This window comes from Pseudophryne corroboree, chromosome 6 (assembly GCF_028390025.1).
Source record: "Pseudophryne corroboree isolate aPseCor3 chromosome 6, aPseCor3.hap2, whole genome shotgun sequence".
Lineage (NCBI taxonomy): Eukaryota > Metazoa > Chordata > Amphibia > Anura > Myobatrachidae > Pseudophryne > Pseudophryne corroboree.
In genome coordinates, this window is record NC_086449.1 from 376,394,506 (window position 1) to 376,419,592 (window position 25,087).

Below are 25,087 nucleotides of genomic sequence, written 5' to 3' on the forward strand. Positions count from 1 at the left end.
GGAGAGTGGGACGGCCGGGGTCCGTGACAGTGAGTAATTAATACACCTGTGCACCTGCTGGGTGACCTGCAAAACATGCACTGTGTGGGGTCCTGAGGACAGAGTTTGCGAACTTATGGTCTATTTAATAGACACAAACTTTTCGCTATTCATTGGAACTTTCCATTTCACACATGGACTTTTTGTGTAGCGCAATAATAGGGTGTATTCATTGTTTCTTGTCAATGTAAGCTTGGAGATAGTGACTTCTCCATATACCCCCTCATTGCAGTCACTCTTTTGTGCAGTTACTCCTCCCCATTCTTTTCCAGGTGTGGATATGAGCCTGAGGTTGGGATCCGTAAACGTCCAGATTTCGGTCCTATCCATTTTCTTCCAGAAACAGTTGTCTTCCCTTCCTGAGGTTCAGACTTTCTTGAAAAGGGTTCTGCACATCCAGCCTCCCTTTGTGCCGCCTACGGCGCCCTGGGAGCTTAACGTGGTGTTACAGTTTTTCCAGTCGGATTGTTTCAAACCTCTACGGGATGTTGAGGTTAAGTTTCTCACATGGAAGGCTGTCACTTTGTTGGCTTTAGCTTCTGCTAGACGTGTGTTGGAGTTGGGGGCTTTGTCTTGTAAGAGCTCCTACTTGATCTTCCACGAAGATGGGTCTGAGCTCCGGACATGTCAGCAGTTCCTTCCGAAGATTGTGTCGGCATTTCATATCAACCAACCTATTGTGGTGCCAGTTGCTACGGACTCCTCAATTTCATCAAAGTCCTTGGATGTTGTAAGGGCTCTGAAAATCTATGTGTAGAGGACTGCTCGTCACAGAAAATCGGACTCTGTCCTGTACGGCTACTTGGTCTGGGTCGAACACGTATGCAAAGTTTTACAAGTTCGATACTTTGGCCTCTGAGGACCTGAAGTTTGGTCAATCAGTTCTGCAAGAGCCTCCGTGCTCTCCCTCCCGTTCTGGGAGCTTTGGTACATCCCCATGGTACTAATGTGGACCCCAGCATCCTCTAGGACGTTAGATAAAATAGGATTTTAATTAACTACCGGTAAATTCTTTTCTCGTAGTCTGTAGAGGATAGCGCGTCGTGATCCTGCAGTGGTTGCTTAGTTCAGTACTGCTTAGTACTGTTTTGTTACTTGGTTAAGTAATCTTGTTCAGCCGTTGCTGAGTTTTCAAGCTGGTTAGCTTGGTTTGCCTTGTATGTGTGAGCTGGTGTGAATCTCGCCACTTATCTGTGTAAAATCCTTCTCTCGAAGTTGTCCGTCTCCTCGGGCACAGTTTCTAGACTGAGTCTGGTAGGAGGGGCATAGAGGGAGGAGCCAGCCCACACTCTCAAACTCTTAAAGTGCCAATTGCTCCTAGTGGACCAGTCTATACCCCATGGTACTAACATGGACCCCAGCATCCTCTACGGACTACGAGAAAAGGATTTACCGGTAGGTAATTAAAATCCTTTTTTTAACATGGGATGACAATGGCTTCTACACCCTAAGGCAGGCAAGTCCAAACTGCGGCCCTCCAGCTGTTGAGAAACTACACATCCCAGCATGCCCTGACACAGCTTTAGCATTCTCTGACAGCAAAACTGTGTCGGGGCATCCTGGAATATGTAGTTTCACAACAGCTGGAGGGCCGCAGTTTGGACATGCCTGCCCTAAGGAATTGCAATTTATTGTAACCTAGTAAAACATGATTACAGAAGCAGTAAATACCACGTTCCAATGGTAATTTCTTAAATTTTTAATATTTTATCAATCAAACTTAATTGTATAATTGTATTGTCATTCCAGGTTTTCCTGCTGCCAGAAGATGCCATAGTTGTGTCCAAATAAAACATGGTAAGAAAGCTGGCAGAAGGGTTAGGTATTTTTATTTTGTACATTTAAGTAATTGAATGTAATATAAAATGTGAACCACATGCTGCTGCCAAGCCTAAAAATCAAGCATGTTTGTATTGTAACTTTAATACAGACATATCGCTAGTGTAAAAAGATATAAATTAAAGTAGTGATTCTCATTTTCAGTCCTAAAGTACCACCAACAGGTTATGTTTTGTGGATGTCTTGAATAATGCACAGTTGAGTTACTCTATTTTTCTCAGTAGTACACATTAAACATAGAAATATAGAATTTGACGGCAGATAAGAACCACTTGGCCCATCTAGTCTGCCCCTTTTTTATTTTATCCTTTAGGCAATCTCAACCATTTTTTTACCTTAATTCTTTGTAAGGATATTCATATGCCTGTCCCAAGCATGTTTAAATTGCCCTACAGTCTTAGCCTCTACCACCTCTGATGGGAGGCTATTCCACTTATCCACTACCCTAATTTTTCCTTAAATTTCCCCTGAACCTCCCCCCCCCCCCCCCCCTCCAGTCTCAATGTATGCCCTCGAGTTCTAATACTTATTTTCCTTTGAAGAATGTTTCCCTCCTGAACTTTAAGACCCTTGATATATTTGAAAGTTTCTATCATGTCCCCCCTTTCCCTTCTCTCCTCCAAACTATACATGTTTATATCTTTTAGCCTTTCCGGGTAAGTTTTGTGATGTAGGCCATGCACCATTTTAGTTGCCCTTCTTTGCACACTCTCTAATGTATTTATATCCTTCTGGAGATAGGGTCTCCAGAACTGGACACAGTGTTCCAGATGGGGCCGTACCAATGACCTATACAGTGGCATTATCACTTCTTTTTTCCTGCTACTGATTACTCTCCCTATGCAACCAAGCATCTGACTTGCCTTTCTCATTGCTTTGTTGCATTGCTTTCCTGCCTTCAAGTCACTTGAAATAGTGACTCCTAAATCTTTCCTCCTCAGTAGTTTCCATTATAGTACCCTTGATACTATACTTAGCCTTTGGGTTTTTGAGACCCAAGTGCATGATTTTGCATTTTTTAGCATTAAACTGTAGTTGCCACGTTCTTGACCATTTCTTAAGCCTACCTAGGTCATTAATCATTTGTTTGACCCCTCCCAGTGTGTCTACCCTGTTGCATATCTTTGTATCATCTGTAAAAAGGCATATCTTCCCTTCAATACCATCTGCAATGTCACCAACAAAGATATTAAAGAGAACTGGACCAAGTACAGATCCCTGGGGTACTCCACTGGTAACATTTCCCTCCATAGATTGCACTCCATTAACTACGACTGTCTGTTTCCTATCCTGCAACCAGGTTCTTATCCATTTAACTGATTTATAATCCACCCCCAGGCTTTCAAGTTTATTTAGCAGTCTGCGATGTGGGACAGTGTCAAATGCCTTACTAAAGTCTAGATATGCTACATCTACATCTCCCCCTTGATCTATTATTTTCATCAGAGTCAAAAAAAACAAATAAGATTTGTTTGGCATGATCTCCCACCAGTAAATCCATGCTGTTTTGGATCCTGTAAGTTGTTTGATTAAAGATATTCCACTACTCTTTCATTTTTTCCATTACTTTCCATACTAATGATGTAAGGCTTACTGGTCTGTAGTTACTTGCTTCTTCCTTGCTTCCACTTTTGTGCAGTGGAACTACATTTGCTCTTTTCCAGTCCTCTGGAATAGCACCTGTATTTAGTGACTGGTTAAATAATTCTGTTAAAGGTGTAACCAGCACATCTTTTAGCTCTTTGAGTATCCTTGGGTGTATCCCATCTGGTCCCATTGATTTATCCACTTTTAGTTTTGAAAGTTCTGTTAGGACCTTCTCCTCTGTAAATGTATTTTCATCTACCTTATTTTTATGAATGTCCTTGCAACTTAACTGTGGGCCCCATCCCTTCTTCTGTAGTAAATACTGAGCAAAAATAATTATTTAGGTGATCTGCTATTGCCTTGTCTCCCTCCACCAAATGCTCACACTCTGTCTTAAGTCTTATTATTCCTCCATTTGATTTTCTCCTTTCACATTGCTGCCTCTGCACTGGGGCTATGGGTCTGGTCCAACGAGGGTACGATCTTTGTATAATTTGTTATAATTATTTATATAGCGCTTTTCTCAAAAGGAAATTAGGTTCTTTCTGTGTATGTCCAATGGTAAAGAGCAGAAGAATAAGCTGCGCTATACAAGAAAAATAAATAAATGTGTGGGTTTCTTTCAGGTGATCCAATTTTCTCCCACACTCCAAACACATATTGATAGGTTAATAAACTGGTAAATTAATTTGCTTCTGCGAAAATAAACACCAATCTGTGTTTATGTGGTAGGGAATATAGATTGTAAGCTCTACTGGGGAAAGACTAAATGTTATACAGTATATTCTCTATAAAGCTATGTACTATATAAAGTTTAATTAATAGATTAAAAAGAGGAAAAACTTTGAGCAAAGAGGCATAAGTTCAGCAATACATTGATATATCTATAGCAAACAAAACAGATGCCAAGAGGGCACTTTATAATGTAGAATGTATTGTAGCTTCCTAAATTAGGTCAAAATTCCTTTCTCTTACGTCCTAGAGGATGCTGGGGTACACATTAGTACCATGGGGTATAGACTGGTCCACCAGGAGCCATTGGCACTTTAAGAGTTTAACAGTGTGGGCTGGCTCCTCCCTCTATGCCCCTCCTACCAGACCCAGTTTAGAAAATGTGCCCGGAGGAGCCAGTCACAGCTAAGGGAGCTCCATATGAGTTCTTTTAGTTTTATTATTTTTAATAAAGTTTAGGCACAGGGAGGCTGTTGGCAACAGCCTCCCTGCTTCGTGGGACTAAGGGGGGGGAGTAGTGTCCGCCCTGCGAGGTCTGAGCCACTTACTCCGCTGACAGGACACTGAGCTCCTGAGGGGATAAGAACGATCGCCACCATAGGGGATCGCTCACCCCAGCAGCATGCCGCCACCCCCTTACAGAGCCAGAAGATCGTGGCCAGTTAGTCACCGGCCTTCTCTGACAAGTGGGGAGCCAGTGTGAACATGGCGGCAACAGGGTAGGGAGCGTCGTATTAACCGCGCTTCGGAGCTCAGAGCAAACTGTACGGTACTGTGAGGGTCGCCCTGAGCCAGCACCTACACCCTGCACTGGTCAGCAAGTCTGTCGGGGTCCCTGGATCTCAGCCAGCATATACCTCAGGCCAGTATAGTCCTTGTGAAGAGCGGGAAGACGTGCCATCTTCAGGGGGCGTAGCTGCTTCTTAGAGCAGACCCAGCAGCGTTCAGCGCCATTTTCTCTGCCTGCAGTCTTCAGCGCTGTCCCTCCACATCAACTCCAGCTATCTGTACGGTACCAGGGGGTTGTAGAAGGGGAGGGGGGGGGGGTAGTTTGTATACTGTGCCTACCTATTAAGGATCACAGTTAGCATGAGGTGGGGATTCCCCTGTTCCTCAGAAGCGCTGTGTGTGGGTTGGCTCCAATCTCTGTGTCTCTCTGCCATTCTTGGGGGGTAAACTCTGTCTGCCATTACCCTGTGTTTATGTGGGGTGTGTAAGGATTGCAAGCAGCCATGTCTAGAGACTCTGTATCATATGCTGCAGAGGATATATCTTCTCAGGAAGATTCCCATTCCATGTAATCAGGATTGCACTGTTGTAGCGCATATCCCGGCTAGGGAACCAGAGTGGTTAGCCTCTCTTAAGGGGGTTATTTCTCAGATTTCTGAGAGGGTTGCACAGACTGAGAATGTTACTCAAGCTTTACAGTCCACTATGCCAGTATGGTCCGGTTCTGTTCTCTCAGGCCCCTCTGCGGTACACCCTCAAAAACGTGCTCTTGTCCAAATTACACAGGATGGCGCGGATACCGATTCTGACATAGCAGACTGTGATGGGGATGTGTTGAGGGGGGCGACATCACTTGCTACGGGGGTGCAGTTGATGATTGAGGCCATGACGATGTGTTTAATATTGCTGATGCAACTCCTGAGCAGGTTGAGGAGGCTTACTTCACTGATGCAAAGAAAACCTTGCTAACCTTCCCATCTAAAGAATTAAATGCTATCTTTGAAAAATCCTGGGAAAACCCGGAGAGAAAATTCCAGATCCCAAAAAGGGTTCTAGTTGCTATTCTCTTCCCTGAGGAAGATAGGAAAAAATGGGAAACGCCACCTATAGTTGACGCGTCTGTATCCAGACTGTCATAGAAGGTGGTCTTACCTGTCCCAGGATCTACCGCATTGAAAGAACCGGCAGATCGCAAGGTTGACACTACGCTCAAGTCCATATACACTGCTTCAGGGGCGATACTGTGGCCTACTATTGCCTGTGCATGGATTTCTAAAGCTATAGCAAAGTGGTCAGGTACACTACTGGAAGACTTGGCTACGATGGATAAGGGTGACGTTGAATTGTTTTTACGTAACATAGAGGATTCTGCGGGATTTATGGTAGAATCCATGAAGGACCTGGGTTCCATGGCTGCAGGGATCTCCTTCATGTCCGTCTCGGCTCGCAGGGGTCTCTGGCTGCGCCAATGGTCTGCGGATGCGGAATCCAGGAGAAGTGTGGAGAACCTACCCTACACAGGTTAGGCTCTCATTGGGGAGATGCTGGATGCGTGGATTTCCACGGCAATCGCGGGTAAGTCTCCTTTTCTTCCCTCAGCTGTACCTTTTTCTCCCAATACTTCAGTCTTTTCGGACCGCTAGGACTAGAAAGAACAAGACCTGTAACACCTTCTTTAGAGGTGGTAGGGCTAAATCCAAAAAAAACTGCACCTGCAGGTTCCCAGGACCAGATGTCTTCTTCTGGTGCATCAAAATCCTCAGCATGACGGTGTACTGCACAGCCTGGAGGCCGGTCAGGTAGGAGCAAGACTCCGGCATTTCAACAACGTCTGGTGTCGTCCGGTCTGGATCCCTGGGTGCAGGATATTGTGTCCCGGGGATACAGGCTGGAGTTTCAAACTCTTCCACCTCACTGATTCTTCAAATCAGGCTTGCCAGCTTTGCTGGCAGACGGAGCTATTCTACAGGCTGCTGTCCGAAAATTGGAACTGATCGAAAGTCATTGTTCCAGTTCCACCTCCTCAACAAAACAAGGGTTACTATTCGAACCTTTTTGTGTTACTGAAGCCGGATGGTTCGGTCAGGCCAATTTTGAACTTGAAATCGTTAAACCCTTATCTAAGATAGTTCAAATTCAAAATGGAATCTCTGAGGGCTGTGATCTCGGGTTTGGAGGAGGGGGAGTTTCTGGTGTCCCTGGACATCAAGGATGCGTAGCTCCACATTCCCATTTGGTCGCCGCATCAGGCTTATCTCAGGTTTGCACTGTTAGACGATCACTATCGGTTTCAAGCACTACCATTTGGTCTCTCCACGGCACCAAGTATCTTCTCCAAGGTGATAGCGGAGATGTTGGTTCTCCTCCGCAGGCAGGGGGTGAACATAATTCCATATCTGGACGACCTGCTGATCAAGGCATCGTCCAGGGAGAAGTTGTTACAGTCCATTGCTCTCACGACGCATCTGCTCAGGGAGCACGGTTGGATCCTGAACCTTCCAAAGTCTCATCTGGAGCCGACAAGGAGGCTGTCTTTCCTGGGGATGATCCTCGACACGGAGGTGCAGAGGGTGTTTCTCCCGGTGGAGAAAGCGTTGGTGATACAGTCAATGGTCCAGGATGTCTTAAATCCTGTTCGGGTATCGGTTCATCAGTGCGTCCACCTTTTTGGGAAGATGGTTGCCTCCTACGATGCTCTGCAGTACGGAAGGTTTCATGCTCAGTCCTTTCTGCTGGATCTCCTGGACCAGTGGTCGGGATCTCATCTACACATGCATCAGAGGATACGTTTGTCGCCGAAAGTAAGGATTTCACTCCTCTGGTGGCTACAACTGCCACACCTTCTGGAGGGCCGCAGGTTCGGGGTTCAGGACTGGATCCTTCTAACCACGGATGCAAGTCTCAGAGGTTGGGGAGCAATCACTCGAGGGGAAACCTTCCAAGGAAGGTGGTCAAGTCCGGAATCCCTTCTTCCTATAAACATCCTGGAGCTAAGAGCTGTGTAAAACGGTCTTCAAGCAGCACACCTTCTACAGGGTCAGGCTGTTCAGATGCAGCTGGACAACGTGACCACGGTGGCCTACATAAACTGACAAGGTGGAACGAAGAGGAGATCTGCAATGTCAGAGGTGGCAAGAATCCTCCTCTGGGCGGAAAGGCACGCAGTGGCGAAGTCGGCAATCTTCATTCTGGGAGTAGACAACTGGGAAGCGGACTTCCTCAGCAGACACAATCTCCATCCAGGAGAGTGGGGCCTCCACCCGGAAGTGTTCGAGGAGGTAACCGGTTGGTGAGGTGTACCTCACATAGACATGATGGCCTCCCTCCTCAGCGAGAAGCTGCGGAGGTACTGTTCCAGGTCGAGAGACCCACAAGCAGTGACTGTGGACACACTGGGGACACAGTGGGTGTTCCAGTCAGTGTATGTGTTCCCTCCACTTCCTCTCATTCCAAAAGTTCTACAGCTTGTAAAAAGAACAAGGTTTCAGGCAATCCTCATTGCTCCAGATTGGCCAAGGAGGGCTTGGTACGCGGATCTACTGGATCTACTACTGGAAGATCCACGGCCTCTACCTCTTCGGGAGGATTTTCTACAACAGGGGCCGTTTGCTTATCAAGACTTACAACTGCTACGTTTGACGGCATGGTGGTTGAGCGCCAGATCTTAGCTCGGAAGGGTATTCCGAGTGCGGTTATTCCTACCTTGATACAGGCTAGGAAGGGAGTAACGTCTAAACATTACCATTGACTTCGGAAAAAATGTGTCTTGATGTGAATCCAAGAAGTTTCCTGCGGTGGAGTTTCAACTTGGACGGTTTCTCCTGTTCCTGCAAGCAGGTGTGGATATAGGCCTGAGATTGGCGAAAGGTCCGAATTTTGGCGTTATCCATTTTCTTCCAGACACGATTGGCTGCCCTCCCTGAGGTTCAGACCTTTTTGAAAGGAGTTCTGCACATCCAGCCTCCCTTTGTGGCGCCGACTGCTCGCTTGGACCTTGACGTGGTGTTGCATTTCCTGCAATCGGATTGGTTTGAGCCTTTACAGGAGGCTGAGGTCAAGTTTCTCACGTGGAAGGCTGTAACTTTGTTGGCCTTGGCTTCTGCTCGACGTGTGTCGGAATTGGGGGCTTTGTCCTGTAAAAGTCCCTATTTGGTCTTCCATGAAGATAGGGCGGTACACAGGATGTGTCAACAGTTCCTTCCAAAGGCTTTTCATATCAACCAACCTATTGTGGTGCCAGTGGCTACTGACTCCTCGATTACTTCAAAGGCCTTGGATGTTGTGAGGGCTTTGAAGATCTGTGTGAAGAAGACTGCTCGTCACAGAAAATCGGACTCTCTCTGTTTGTCTTGTATGATCCCAAGAGAATTGGGTGTCCTGCTTCTAAGCAGACAATTTCTCGCTGAATCAGGTTCACTATCCAGCATGCTTATTCTACGGCAGGATTGCCGTGTCTGAAATCTGTTAAGGCCCACTCTATTTGTAAGGTGGGTTCTTCCTGGGCTGCTGCCCGGGGTGTGTCTGCTTTGCCGAGCAGCTACTTGGTCTGGGTCGAACACGTTCGCTGAGTTTTACAAGTTCGATACTTTGGCCTCTGAGGACCTGAAGTTTGGTCAAGCAGTTCTGCAGGAGCCTCCGCGCTCTCCCTCCCGTTCTGGGAGCTTTGGTACATCCCCATAGTACTAATATGGACCCCAGCATCCTCTAGGACGTAAGAGAAAATTGGATTTAATTACCTACCGGTAAATCCTTTTCTCATAGTCTGTAGAGGATGCTGGGCGCCCGTCCAGCGCTTCGTTTTCCTGCTGTGGTTACTTGGTGAGTGCTGCTTTGTTCTTAGTTAAGTACAGTGTTATTACTTGGTTCAGTAATGTTGTTCAGCTGTTGCTGAGTTTTACGGCTTGGTTGCCGAGTTTGCCTTGTTAGTGGCGAAATTCATACCAGCTCACACAATCTGTGTAATTCCTTCTCTCAAAGTATGTTGTCACCTCGGTCAGTTTCTTGACTGGGTCTGGTAGGAGGGGCAGAGAGGGAGGAGCCAGCCCACACTCTCAAACTCTTAAAGTGCAAATGGGTCCTGGTGGACCCGTCTATACCCCACGGTACTAATATGGACCCTAGCATCCTCTACGGACTACGAGAAAAGGATTTATCGGTAGGTAATTCAAATCCTATATTTGATATATACCTAAAATAAATATTCTTGACATTGCATAAGCGAATGCACTTTAGCATGGCTCCTCCGTACTGAATTTCTTAGAAGGCATGTTGGACTTGCAGTCACTGGTACCGCGTCTTCCTCAAAATGTTTCTCAAATGCCATTTACTTATTTCATGCAAGTGAACTCTTGCACCGGAGGCATCCAACAGAACAGGCTCAAGGCCATTCATTGTGTGGCATTTGCTTACATTTTATACAGGAAATGTAATTAGAAATATTTCACTGCCAAGATAGCTTGTCTTAAATGTTTCATTGGTACCAATTAAAAGGGTCTGTTTAGACAGTTATGGTTTTTAAATGCGCATGAGTAGCAGTGTAAGGAGGGAGTTGGAAGAAAGTGTGTGTGTGAGACAGGTATCAGAAGAGTAAAAGGCGGTGCAGATGTGATGATGGTAAGGAATGTAGCCCACTACCTGTATACTTTAATAGCATTTTTGGAATGTAGCATTTTATTGAATGTTGGAGTAAATTGAATTTACATTATTATTTTCTCTGACGTCCTAGTGGATGCTGGGAACTCCGAAAGGACCATGGGGAATAGCGGCTCCGCAGGAGACTGGGCACAACTAAAGAAAGCTTTTAGGTCACCTGGTGTGCACTGGCTCCTCCCACTATGACCCTCCTCCAAGCCTCAGTTAGATTTTGTGCCCGGCCGAGGTTGGATGCACACTAGGGGCTCTCCTGAGCTTCTAAAAAGAAAGTATATAATTAGGTTTTTTATTTTACAGTGAGACCTGCTGGCAACAGGCTCACTGCAGCGAGGGACTAAGGGGAGAAGAAGCGAACCTACCTGCTTGCAGCTAGCTTGGGCTTCTTAGGCTACTGGACACCATTAGCTCCAGAGGGATCGACCGCATGGAACTGGCCTTGGTGTTCGGTCCCGGAGCCGCGCCGCCGTCCCCCTTACAGAGCCAGAAGCAAGAAGAGGTCCGGAAAATCGGCGGCAGAAGACATCAGTCTTCACCAAGGTAGCGCACAGCACTGCAGCTGTGCGCCATTGCTCCTCATACACACTTCACACTCCGGTCACTGAGGGTGCAGGGCGCTAGGGGGGGGCGCCCTGAGCAGCAATAAAAACACCTTGGCTGGCAAAAATACCACAATATATAGCCCCAGAGGCTATATATGTGATAATTACCCCTGCCAGAATCCATAAAAAAGCGGGAGAAAAGTCTGCGAAAAAGGGGCGGAGCTATCTCCTTCAGCACACTGGCGCCATTTCTCCCTCACAGCTCCGCTGGAAGGAAGCTCCCTGGCTCTCCCCTGCAGTCTACACTACAGAAAAGGGTAAAAAAGAGAGGGGGGGCACTAAATTTAGGCGCAGTATATATAACAGCAGCTATAGGGGACATAATTCAGTTAGTCCCTGCATTATATAGCACTCTGGTGTGTGCTGGCATACTCTCACTCTGTCTCCCCAAAGGGCTTTTGTGGGTCCTGTCCTCTGTTAGAGCATTCCCTGTGTGTGTGCGTCGGGTCGGTACGGCTGTGTCGACATGTTTGATGAGGATAATGATGTGGAGGCGGAGCAGATGCCTATAGAAGGGATGTCACCCCCTGCGGGGCAGACACCTGAGTGGATGGACTTATGGAAGGAATTGCGTGCACGTGTCGACTCCTTACACAAAAAATTTGACGACATGCCAAATGCGGGACAGCCGGCTTCTCAGCTCGTGCCTGTCCAGGCGTCTCAAAGGCCATCGGGGGCTCTAAAACGCCCGCTACCTCAGATGGCAGACGCGGATGTCGACACGGATACTGACTCCAGTGTCGACGACGATGAGTCTAGACTAGGGGTGGGCAAAATGCGTCCCGCGGGCCGGATGCGGCCCGTGACCCGTTCCTGCCCGGCCCACTGCTTCCTCCCAACAGTGCGCAACGACAAGCAGCCCAATCGGCTGAGCCGCTAGTCATTGCGCTGTAGTACCTGCAAGTCACTGGTGCCGCTGAGGAGATCCTAGTTGCGTCGCGTCATGTGACACATAACGTCAGCCGGCAGTGGCGTAACTACCCCTTGGCCAGGGGCACCGGCCAAGGAAGGGGCGTCGCATGACAGTGCCACCCACGGCCAGGGAGTTAGACAGCTGTAAGCCTGTAACTATGATGCTGCGAGCGGAACCCGCTATTGTCACCCGCCGCCGCTCAACTCCCTATTGCCGGGCCAATAGCAGAGCACTCGGCTCCTTTAATGTACGGGACATGTGCACTTGGGAGTCAGGAAGTAGACGGAGGAGGAGGAGCGCCCACTGACAGGCATTGCAGGCTCCTCCCACCATGCAGTACTCTCATATCGGCCGGGATCCATCACTGACACTTCTCTCTCCAGCCCGGGCCGCAGTTGCACAGGAGGAGGCCGGAAGCATTTGGTATCCGCTCACCCCCAGCGCTGTCTGTCAGCAGCATTCACCTAATTCCTGGCTGTGGTGTGTGCACTACCCTAGCCTGGATGACAAAATAATGAGTGGGGGGGTGATGATAGGTGTTTAGTGTTATATGCACTGGGGGGGGGGGGGTGATAGATATATCTGCAGAGGTATTGTTTATACAAGATATTTTTGTGTGGCCCTCGAATAGTCACTAGAAAGTATTAAGTGGCCCCCCAGCTGAAATAATTGCCCACCCCTGGTCTAGACTAATGTCCACTAAGGCCATTCGTTGCATGATTGAAGCAATGAAAGAGGTGTTACAAATTTCTGATATAAACCCAGGTACCACTAAAAAGGGTATTATGTTTAGGGAGAAAAAACTACCCGTAGTTTTTCCCCCATCAGAAGAATTAAATGAAGTGTGTGAAGAAGCGGGGGCTTTCCCTGATAAAAGATTGGTAATCTCTAAGAAGTTACTAATGGCGTTCCCTTTCCCGGATAGGTCACGTTGGGAGACACCCCCTAGGGTGGATAAAGCGCTCACACGTTTGTCTAAAAAGGTGTCACTACCGTCTCCGGATACGGCCACCCTCAAGGAACCTGCTGATAGAAAGCAGGAGGCGATCCTGAAGTCTGTATATACACACTCAGGCATTATACTTAGACCAGCTATTGCGTCAGCATGGATGTGCAGTGCTGCCGCTGCGTGGTCAGATTCCCTGTCAGAAAATATTGACACCCTAGACAGGGACACTATTCTGCTAACCATAGAGCATATAAAAGACTCAGTCTTATACATGAGAGATGCACAGAGGGAGATCTGCCGGCTGGCATCTAAAATAAGTGCATTGTCCATTTCTGCTAGGAGAGGCTTATGGACTCGCCAGTGGACAGGGGATGCAGATTCAAAAAGGCACATGGAAGTTTTGCCTTATAAGGGTGAGGAGTTATTTGGGGATGGTCTCTCGGACCTAGTTTCCACAGCAACTGCTGGGAAGTCAGCATTTTTACCCCATGTTCCCTCACAGCCTAAAAAGGCGCCGTTTTATCAGGTACAGTCCTTTCGGACTCAGAAAAACAGGCGAGGAAAAGGCGGGTCCTTTCTGTCCAGAGGCAGAGGTAGGGGAAAAAGGCTGCAACAAACAGCAGGTTCCCAGGAGCAAAAGTCCTCCCCCGCTTCTTCCAAGTCCGCCGCATGACGGTGGGTCTCCACAGGCGGAGCCAGGTACGGTGGGGGGCCACCTCAAAAATTTCAGCGATCAGTGGGCTCGCTCACAGGTGGATCCCTGGATCCTGCAAATAGTATCTCAAGGGTACAAACTGGAATTCGAGGCGTCTCCACCCCACCGGTTCCTAAAATCTGCCTTGCCGATTACTCCCTCAGACAGGGAGGCTGTGCTAGCGGCAATTCACAAGCTGTATTCCCAGCAGGTGATAATCAAGGTGCCCCTACTTCAACAAGGACGGGGTTACTATTCCACACTGTTTGTGGTACCGAAACCGGACGGTTCGGTGAGACCCATTTTACATTTGAAATCCTTGAACACATACATAAAAAAATTCAAGTTCAAGATGGAATCGCTCAGGGCGGTTATTGCAAGCCTGGACGAGGGGGATTACATGGTATCCCTGGACATCAAGGATGCTTACCTGCATGTCCCCATTTACTATCCTCACCAGGAGTACCTCAGATTTGTGGTACAGGATTGCCATTACCAATTCCAGACGCTGCCGTTTGGACTCTCCACGGCACCGAGGGTGTTTACCAAGGTAATGGCGGAAATGATGATACTCCTTCGAAAAAAGGGAGTTTTAATTATCCCGTACTTGGACGATCTCCTAATAAAGGCGAGGTCCAAGGAGCAGTTGTTGGTGGGAGTAGCACTATCTCAGGAGGTGCTACACCAGCACGGTTGGATTCTGAATATTCCAAAATCACAGCTGGTTCCGACGACACGTCTACTGTTCCTGGGTATGATTCTGGATACAGTCAAGAAAAAAGTTTCTCCCGGAGGAGAAAGCCAAGGAGCTGTCATCTCTAGTCAGAGACCTCCTGAAACCAAAACAGGTATCGGTGCATCACTGCACGCGGGTCCTGGGAAAGATGGTGGCTTCTTACGAAGCAATTCCTTTCGGCAGGTTCCATGCCAGAATCTTTCAGTGGGACCTGTTGGACCAATGGTCCGGATCGCATCTTCAGATGCATCGCCTAATAACCCTGTCTCCAAGAACCAGGGTGTCTCTGCTGTGGTGGCTGCAGAGTGCTCATCTTCTAGAGGGCCGCAGATTCGGCATACAGGACTGGGTCCTGGTGACCACGGATGCCAGCCTTCGAGGCTGGGGGGCAGTCACACAGGGAAGAAACTTCCAAGGACTATGGTCGAGTCAGGAGACTTCCCTACACATAAATATTCTGGAACTAAGGGCCATTTACAATGCCCTAAGTCAGGCAAGATCCCTGCTTCTACACCAGCCGGTACTGATCCAGTCAGACAACATCACGGCAGTCGCCCATGTAAATCGACAGGGCGGCACAAGAAGCAGGATGGCAATGGCAGAAGCCACAAGGATTCTCCGATGGGCGGAAAATCACGTACTAGCACTGTCAGCAGTGTTCATTCCGGGAGTGGACAACTGGGAAGCAGACTTTCTCAGCAGGCACAACCTCCACCGATGAGAGTGGGGACTTCATCCAGAAGTCTTCACGCTGATTGTAAATCGATGGGAACGGCCACAGGTGGACATGATGGCGTCCCGCCTAAACAAAAAACTAGAGAGATATTGTGCCAGGTCAAGGGACCCTCAGGCGATAGCTGTGGACGCTCTAGTGACACCGTGGGTGTATCAGTCAGTTTATGTGTTCCCTCCTCTGCCTCTCATACCAAGGGTACTGAGAATAATAAGAAAACGAGGAGTAAGAACAATACTCGTGGTTCCGGATTGGCCAAGACGAGCGTGGTACCCGGAACTTCAAGAGATGATCTCAGAGGACCCATGGCCTCTGCCGCTCAGACAGGACCTGCTGCAGCAGGGGCCCTGTCTGTTCCAAGACTTACCGCGGCTGCGTTTGACGGCATGGCGGTTGAACGCCGGATCCTGAAGGAAAAGGGCATTCCGGAGGAAGTCATTCCTACGCTGATTAAAGCCAGGAAAGATATAACTGCAAAGCATTATCACCGCATATGGCGGAAATATGTTGCTTGGTGTGAGGCCAAAAAGGCCCCAACAGAGTAATTTCAACTAGCTCGATTTCTGCATTTCCTACAAGCAGGAGTGACTATGGGCCTGAAATTAGGCTCCATTAAGGTACAGATCTCGGCTCTGTCGATTTTCTTCCAGAAAGAACTAGCTTCACTACCTGAAGTTCAGACGTTTGTGAAAGGAGTGCTGCATATTCAGCCCCCGTTTGTGCCTCCAGTGGCACCTTGGGATCTCAACGTGGTGTTGAGTTTCTTAAAATCACATTGGTTTGAGCCACTTAAAACCGTGGATCTAAAATATCTCACGTGGAAAGTGGTCATGTTATTGGCCTTGGCTTCAGCCAGGCGTGTGTCAGAATTGGCAGCTTTGTCATGTAAAAGCCCTTATCTGATTTTCCATATGGATAGGGCGGAATTGAGGACTCGTCCCCAGTTTCTCCCTAAGGTGGTATCCGCTTTTCACTTGAACCAACCTATTGTGGTGCCTGCGGCTACTAGGGACTTGGAGGATTCCAAGTTACTGGACGTAGTCAGTACCTTGAAAATTTATGTTTCCAGGACGGCTAGAGTCAGGAAAACTGACTCGCTATTTATCCTGTATGCACCCAACAAACTGGGTGCTCCTGCTTCTAAGCAGACTATTGCTCGCTGGATTTGTAGCACAATTCAGCTGGCGCATTCTGCGGCTGGACTGCCGCATCCTAAATGAGTAAAAGCCCATTCCACAAGGAAGGTGGGCTCATCTTGGGCGGCTACCCGAGGGGTCTCGGCTTTACAACTTTGCAGAGCTGCTACTTGGTCAGGGGCAAACACGTTTGCAAAATTCTACAAATTTGATACCCTGGCTGAGGAGGACCTTGAGTTCTCTCATTCGGTGCTGCAGAGTCATCCGCACTCTCCCGCCCGTTTGGGAGCTTTGGTATAATCCCCATGGTCCTTTCGGAGTTCCCAGCATCCACTAGGACGTCAGAGAAAATAAGATTTTACTCACCGGTAAATCTATTTCTCGTAGTCCGTAGTGGATGCTGGGCGCCCATCCTAAGTGCGGATTGTCTGCAATACTTGTACATAGTTATTGTTAACTAAAGGGTTATTGTTGAGCCATCTGTTGAGAGGCTCAGTTGTTTTCATACTGTTAAACTGGGTATAGTATCACGAGTTATACGGTGTGATTGGTGTGGCTGGTATGAGTCTTACCCGGGATTCAAAATCCTTCCTTATTATGTCAGCTCGTCCGGGCACAGTGTCCTAACTGAGGCTTGGAGGAGGGTCATAGTGGGAGGAGCCAGTGCACACCAGGTGACCTAAAAGCTCTCTTTAGTTGTGCCCAGTCTCCTGCGGAGCCGCTATTCCCCATGGTCCTTTCGGAGTTCCCAGCATCCACTACGAGAAATAGATTTACCGGTGAGTAAAATCTTATTTTTTTTAACATTGATACAGCAATGTCACAGAAATCACTATTGGAGGAAATTAAGGGGCTTATGGTTTGGGAAGTGCATGGAAAATATATGCCAAACATGGTTATTTTCTGCGTAATCAGTTGTGTTGCTCTCCGTGGTACAGTATTGAAAGTATCCTTTCTGCAGCAGGGTACATTGGTTTTGTCGTATCTGGACGAAAGGTTGCCGTATCTGGACGACTTGCGGATTCTGGCAAACGTCCACGATGTCCTCATTAATTATTTTCCCACCAGCTAAGAGTAGTTACCAACCTGATATCTCTATAACTGTTGATAATGCAACTATCCACCCCACCAGCTCGTTGCCTAGGTGTCACCCTTGACTCTGAACTGTCCTTTGTTCCACACATTCAATCTGTCTCTAAATCATGTTACATGCACCTTAAAAACATATCCAAAATACGCCCTTATCTTACACAAGACACTGCAAAAACTCTAATCCATGCACTCATCATCTCCCGCATTGATTATTGTAATAGTCTCCTTACTGGTCTTCCCAAACATAGGCTATCACCACTTCAATCCATTTTAAATGCAGCTGCGAGGCTAATCTTCCTCGCCAGACGTTCTTCATCTGCTGATCCGCTCTGTCAGTCCCTCCATTGGTTACCGGTTTTCTACCGTGTCAAATATAAAATACTTTTACTTACATACAAGGCTATTAACCAAACTGCACCATCATACATCTCCTCACTCATCTCAAAATATCTCCCTACCAGACCCCTCCGCTCTGCACAAGATCTGCGTCTCTCATCAACATGTATTACCTGTTCCCACTCAAAATTACAGGACTTTACCCGGGCTTCACCCACTCTGTGGAATGCACTCCCACGCACAATAAGACTCTCCTCTAGTCTCCAAACCTTTAAACGTTCTCTGAAAACTCATCTCTTCAGACAAGCCTGACAAATTTCAGACCCACACATATAACCTTAACAGCTTCCCTATCAAGTTACATCCCCTCTGTACAGTCCACATAAACTCACATTTTGTCTTCCAACATTGCTGGGTGATCATATCATATACAACCCATTAAGAACCTAGCAACCTGGGGAACCATTATGTAACAGGTAGCGTCTATCCTTGTGTATCAATGCCTATTTCCCTATAGATTGTAAGCTTGCGAGCAGGGCCTTCCTACCTCTGTCTGTCTTTGCCCAGTTTTGTTCTATAATTGTTGTTCTAATTGTAAAGCGCAACGGAATATGCTGCGCTATATAAGAAACTGCTAATAAATAAATAATAAATCAGTCATCTACACCAGATGATAGACTTCCTACAAGCCCACGGGTGGCTCATGAACTGGAAGAAGTCCTCGCTGGTCCCTGCTCAGAGCATGGTGCATCTGAGGGCACTACTGGACACACACAGTCAATGGCTGTTTCTATCTCCAAATAAGGTCCTGAAACTTCAGGACAGGATCAGATACTTCCTATCTCGCCCAAGTGTGTCGATACACTCGGCGATGCAAGTACTAGGCCTCATGGTGTCGGCGTTTGACATGGTAGAGTACGCTCAATTTTATTCCCGCCCTCTGCAGAGGTTAATCCTTTCCAAGTGGGACGGCCTACCTCATCGGATCAAGTCTCACATGATCTTCTTGACTCCGGAGGTTCGTCTGTCGCTGACCTGGTGGCTACAGGACCAGCAGTTGAGCAGGGGGTCATCCCTTCTGGATCCCCAACTGGGTCCTACGGACTATGGACGCCAATCTGATGGGTTGGGGCGCAGTGTTGGAGCAACACTCTTTTCAGGGTAGGTGGACCATGGAGGAATCACTCCTCCCGATAAACATTCTGCAATTGCGGGCAGTGTTCAATACTTTGTCTATCGCCCTGCCTCTGATACAGAACAGGCCTGTTCAGGTACGGTCAGGCAACGCCACCACGGTGGCATACATAAACCATCAATGTGGCACTTGAAGCCGCATGGCAATGATGGAAGTGTCAAAAATCCTTAGTTGGGTGGAACGCCATCTGGCAGCAATATCGGCAGTGTTCATTCTGGGAGTCCTCAACTGGGAAGTGGATTTCCTCAGTCGTCAGGACGTGCAGGCCGGAGAGTGAAGCCTTCATCAGGAAGTCTTTCAACTCCTAGTGGACAAGTGGGGCCTACCACATGTAGACCGGATGGCGTCTCGATACAATCACAAACTTACGGTGTTCGGATCAAGAACCAGGGATCCTCAAGCAGCTTTCGTGGACACACTGGCAATTCCATGGAACTTTTGGCTGCCATACGTGTTTCCTCCAGTGTTACTCCTGCCTAGGGTACTGCAGAAGTTCAAACAAGGAGGAGGAATACTACTACTTCTAGTCGCTCCAGCGTGGCCAGGACGGCATTGGTTCTCAGACCTACAGGGTCTCTTCTCCTTCCTCAATGCCTAGACGTCCTCCTCGAGGACACTTGTGTCTACCCAGACCTGGCCAGACTGGCTTTGGCTCTTGAAGATTCACCCCTGTGGGCCAAAGGATTCTTTGAGGCGGTTATCCAAACTATGCTGAAGGCCTGCACACCGGCATCTGCGCGGTTTTATTACAGGGTCTGGAATTCTTAACTCACCTGGTGTGCTGCTAAGAATTACAATGCTTACAAATTCAGTATTTCCAGACTTCTGGCTTTTCTACAGCAAGGTCTGCATTTAGGCCTTCGTCTGGCCTCCCTCAAGGTTCATATCTCTGCCTTGTCGGTGTGGTTTCAGAGAAAACTTTAGTCTATTCTTGACGTTCATACTTTCACTCAGGGTGTTTTACGGATTCAGACTCCCTATGTCCCTCCTGTGGCTCACTATAGCATAGGACGCCAGGCCTATTAGGACGCTGCAGTGACTAGTATATGAAGTGGCTAGTTATCAAGTGGCAGCTAAAATCAATAGCAGTGTTATACCTGTATGTTATTAGTTACATCTTCAACTGATACTCAAAATTGACTCCTGTCTCTCCTTTTCGTCAACAGGTAATTACAGCAGAGTGCAGGCCATTGTTTCTTTCTTGCTAAAGATATATTTGGTAATTTCAGCAGAGTGCAGGCCATTGTTTCTTTCTTGCTAAAGATATATTTGGTAATTACAGCAGACCATTGCACATTACTTTGCATGTTTTGAAAATTGTTTTAAGTGGAATAATATCTGTAGTCTGCAAAAACTTATAGTGATTGACTGTGGTTTACAAACCTCACATTTGGTAGTTGATTAATACCTTTTGGTGGAGGGTTGCTGTGTGGGGGAGGGGGTTGTAATCCGAAAGGACATGTGTTTGTAGACTTATTTAGTCAGTATAGCATAGGACGCCAGGCCTATTAGGACGCTGCAGTGACTAGTATATGAAGTGGCTAGTTATCAAGTGGCAGCTAAAATCAATAGCAGTGTTATACCTGTGTTAAACCGAAGGAAAACAGAAGGCAAACAAACAAAATAACAGAAGGACTGCATTACAACCACAAAACTCTGGAACTTTGTGGCCTCTCCTCGCCTCTAACATGAGAACATTAAGACCAGGCTTACCACCTCTCTGGCTGAGAACTTCAAGTCTGACCCTGGGCCTAACCACCAAGATGAACATGGAACTGTGGTGGAAGAGCACCAGGACCAGGCTCAGCAGGGACATCCCCATTGCTTCTGAGTATGCCACCCACATTCTCCTACCCACCCGTACGAAGATCTGATCAAAATAATGTTATCCCAATTTTACTTCTGCCGCTAATTACCTGCTTTTGTGTTTTGTTTTTTTTCCATTGCTCGCTTCACCCCACCATGTGTTTTTCCTGTAATGTTTACCTCCACTGATTGCACACCTTGCCATTGTGCCCTACATGCAGGGTACATCATACTACTACATAAGCATCAGTTTTCCCATATATGAACTTGGCCCTTGTATGGCTCACCTCCCACAGTGTAACCTTCAAAGTGCACCCAACATGGCTGCCCCATATGGTACACTTGTGGATGGGATGAAAAATACATGGACCTTGTGGTTTTGTTGGAACCCTACTCTAAACTGTAGGACTCTGAAATCACCCCCATTTTGTGTCATCTCTTCTAGGGGTGGACTATTCCACCTTGGGTAATCCTACGCTGAGCGCCCAAGATGGCTGCCGCACTTGGTACCTTGTGAGGGTGGAATACATAACCCTTGGAAGTTATTACCCAAAATGCCTACACCAATCCTGCATTATGCTTTCTGGGTGCTTAAGGTTTTCTTTTATGTCTGTGTGGCTTATCTATTGCTATATTACTTAAATCTTCTGTATTATGTGTATTGTTTTTGATGTCTGTAAAGCGCCTTGAGTCCTGTTGGAGAAAGAGCGCTATATAAATAAAATTATTATTATTATTATTATCTGTCTGTTGTCTTGAATGCCCTGAAAGAGTCTCCATTTTTCTTGTGAAAAACTATAAAACCCTATAACAAAGTATAGAAATCATCATTAACTGCTACCTAATTCCATCTTGCAGTAGACTCACCCAACTTATTTACTAGGAACCTGTGACAGGTATTCTATGATATGTAATTATTTTCTGTTTAAATTGCTACAGCTAGTTACATAAATTTACATTTGTATTTAAAAAAAAAAAAAGACACAAAGGAGAGAAAATATGGATAAGGCTAGAAAGGTCTTTTATGTGACCGCTTAATAAGGGGATTTTTGTATACTCACTATTCACTGTTAAATCCTTTTCTTTGAATCTGGCTGGGGGGACACTCTCTTACCATGGGTTGTAGCATGGGACTGCAGGAGCTGGCATAGTTTTAAGACCTAAGCTTTTCCCCAGCCAGATTCAGAGAAGACTCAGGCTGCCAGACCAGAGAAATGTATGCCCAAAGTGGGCATCGCCAGAGGCAAACCTCTGGAAGTGACAGGAATAAGCAAACATGTTGACAGTGGACCAGGTAGTTGCCAGGCCACAGCTGCTCCGTAGAGGCCACATGCTGTGCCGTCTCCACTTTAGTAGAATGCGCTAGAACCCTATCCAGTGCCAGTCACCCAGAACCAGAATAAGCCTGAGTGATGACTGAACAGCAGGCCAACCACATTACGGAATATTGTAGAGCAGAAGAGACTCCATGCGGCGGATGGAGGAAGTCCTGCCTAAGTACATCCACAGTGCCAGATGACAGAACCAGATTGTCCCGGGAAGCCAGCAAAGAGCCGGAAAGACAATTTTGTGATTCAACTGAAAGGCCGATACAATCTTTGGCTGGAACAAAGTAAATGTACACAGTACCAGCCAAGCATCGTGAAAGCTTAGAAAAGGCAACTTGCAGGACCATGTACAGTATCTGACACGGAAACATGCTGGGGCAATGGCCATAAGGAAGAACAATTTCCAAGTAACAAACTTAAGATCCACTGAAATAGCTGAAAGGGAGCACTCCTAAGAGCCGAGGGGACCAGATTAAGAACCCATAAAGCTACAGGTGTATTAAGCAGCGACTGAATCCGCAACACAACCTGCAGAAAGGTTTGAAATTCTGGAATAATACTACTGGAAAAAAATCAATTGAGCCGAATTCCACACCCTTAAGGAATGAAGATGTAATACCACAGAAGGAGAAAAACCCCTTAGCCTTCAAGAACCCGGGTGTGTAAGCCAATCAAGGAATGTCCTGGTGCAGAAACACCCTGTAGCTACATATCTGGCTGCAGTATAACCTGTCACCCGGGACCTACCAACAGCTGTAGAACGTATGTGTACCAGGACCTGTGGCCAGTCTGGAGCCACCAGGATTACCATCCCATTTATCCTAGACCTACCTGAGCACCCAAGGCAACATTGGAAACGAGTGCAAAATATATGCCTGCTGAAGTCCCATGGAACCTTCATGGCATCCACTGTGAAAGCCAGCAGATCCCTGGACCTTGCACAATACCAGGGAACATTGAAGTTGCGATGAGTGGCCATGAGGTCCACCTCTGGAAAACCCCACTTCTGAACAAACATTTGGAAGATCTCCAGATGGAGTGACATGAGGGGAGAGACGTGGTTCTGCTTTGGATGTTTGCCTCCCAATTTTCCACACCTGGTATGAACACCACCTAGAGCACTGGAATAAAGGTCTCCGCCCAGGAGAGAATGCGGGCTGCAGCCGCCAGCACCCCCTGTGCTCAGAGTTCCTCCCTGGGCATTGATATATGCTAGCACTGTGGCATTGATCGATCAAATCCACACTGGCCGGTATATAAAAACTGTTCTGAGCATGTGAACCGGACGATCAGCCCCTGGCAGTGACAAAGGCCACCGAAGATGCCGCAGCACCCCAACCTAGGAGACTGGCATCTGCGGACACAATGACCCAAGCCGAAGTGACAAAGGATCTGCCCTAAAACATGCTCTGAAATCAGCCATCATTGTAGGGATTGACTAGTGCTGGTGGCCAGAGTAAGAAACGAAGACGAGAGGACAATCCTGTGGACCCCAACCAAGTTTGGAGAATTGTGAAGAATAGTGGGTATGATAGTGCTTCAATAAGGAGATTGATTGGTAGCTGCTTGACCTTTAGGGTTACCAGAGTTCCTTATGATGAATCAAAAAAAAAAAAAAAAAACAGCTAATGTAGTTGATGATGATCAGCGCTTTGTGTGTTTTGAATATTTGTACTGTAGGGTTAAATTAAATAGTCACAGTGCTTTGTTATGGTTAAGTGAGAGGAAGTGTCTGCATAAAAACTAACAATTTAACAAGGTAACAGTGATTTAGATGATACTGTGGGGATAGTATAATACAATTTATTCAAAATAGGTGAGTGTGTTCACCCGAGTATCCCCCAGCGCCGATCAGTCGGGAGCAGTATGATTTACTGGCGCATGGGATCCCGGCACTCGAATACCGATGCCAGGATCCCGATGTGTACGGAGCCGACGGGTGAGTAAGGGGTGTTCTCACCTCTCCCCAACCCCCTAACACATTCTTGCCACAGCCTAACCTTCCCCCACCCCCGTAGGTGCCTAAACCTAACCCCCTGTCCCCGCAGCCCAACCCTAACCCTTCAAGGGGGTGCCTAACCTCCCAGAACGCAGACTAAACCTAACCTCCCCCCTCCCCGCGGCTCACCTGCCTTGCGTTGCAGTCTCTCCATGTTCGGGAATCCGGCTGTCTGCGTCTACACAGCATCAAGGACTGCACCACGAGCTCCAGGTCAGGTCAGCGCTCCTCCCGTTGCGGCTGCTGGACAGCAAGTCGCCTCCAGTTCCCTGCAGCCGCTGCAGTCCCACTGTGTGCTGCTACAAGCAGTACACAGCCAACCTGTATGTAAAAAAGAAAAAAAAGACAAATTTAAAACAACTAGCTGCAGCCCTCGAAACAACCCCCCTTTTCCCCCATAACATTCTCAATTCAGAAGGTACTTAAATCAAAGAAAAGATTAAATCTATACACACACTGCCGCTGGCTGTTTATGAAAGACAATTCGGCTTGTATAATAATAAATGTAACAAATGTATTAAATTACACACAGTAAATAGGATGGCAATAAAAGCAATATGGTAAAAATGATGGTCTCTGTGTTTATGGGTGGAGTTGCCACAGGTATAAATGAGATGGCTGACTAGGACTTGATTAGTATGTTGACTGTTCCTGTATTGGGAATGGATAGCATACCGGATAAGAAATTTGCAGTGTCCCATGAGCAGTGGGTATATTACCAGTGGGCCGATTTCGGATGGTGCAGTCCACTTAAATCAAAATGACCTGCTGGAGGGTTGCAGAGGGGAGGAGCTTACTTCTTAAAGCTAAAATTTTAATTTAAGTGCCAGGTACTGCAGCCCCATCCTAGGCTTTGCGGTTAGCATACCGCTCGCCAGGATCCCGGCTGACACAATACCGCCGCCGGGATCCTGACAGGGGCACCATACCATCGCCGGTATACCGACGAGGTAGTTGTTTCCCCCTCTGTGGGTGTCCAAGACACCCATAGAG

At 47.3% G+C, this 25,087-nt stretch overlaps 1 protein-coding gene across 3 annotated transcripts in view; it reads left to right on the forward strand.

Moving 5' to 3' along the window:
• Positions 1–25,087, forward strand: part of KLHDC10 (kelch domain containing 10) — a 196,889-nt gene that overhangs the window by 170,217 nt on the left and 1,585 nt on the right. For all 3 annotated transcript variants that reach the window (XM_063926738.1, XM_063926739.1, XM_063926740.1), the window contains one exon: positions 1,789–1,836. In XM_063926738.1, the coding sequence (XP_063782808.1) occupies positions 1,789–1,836 (48 nt within the window). The remainder of the gene's footprint in view (positions 1–1,788; positions 1,837–25,087) is intronic.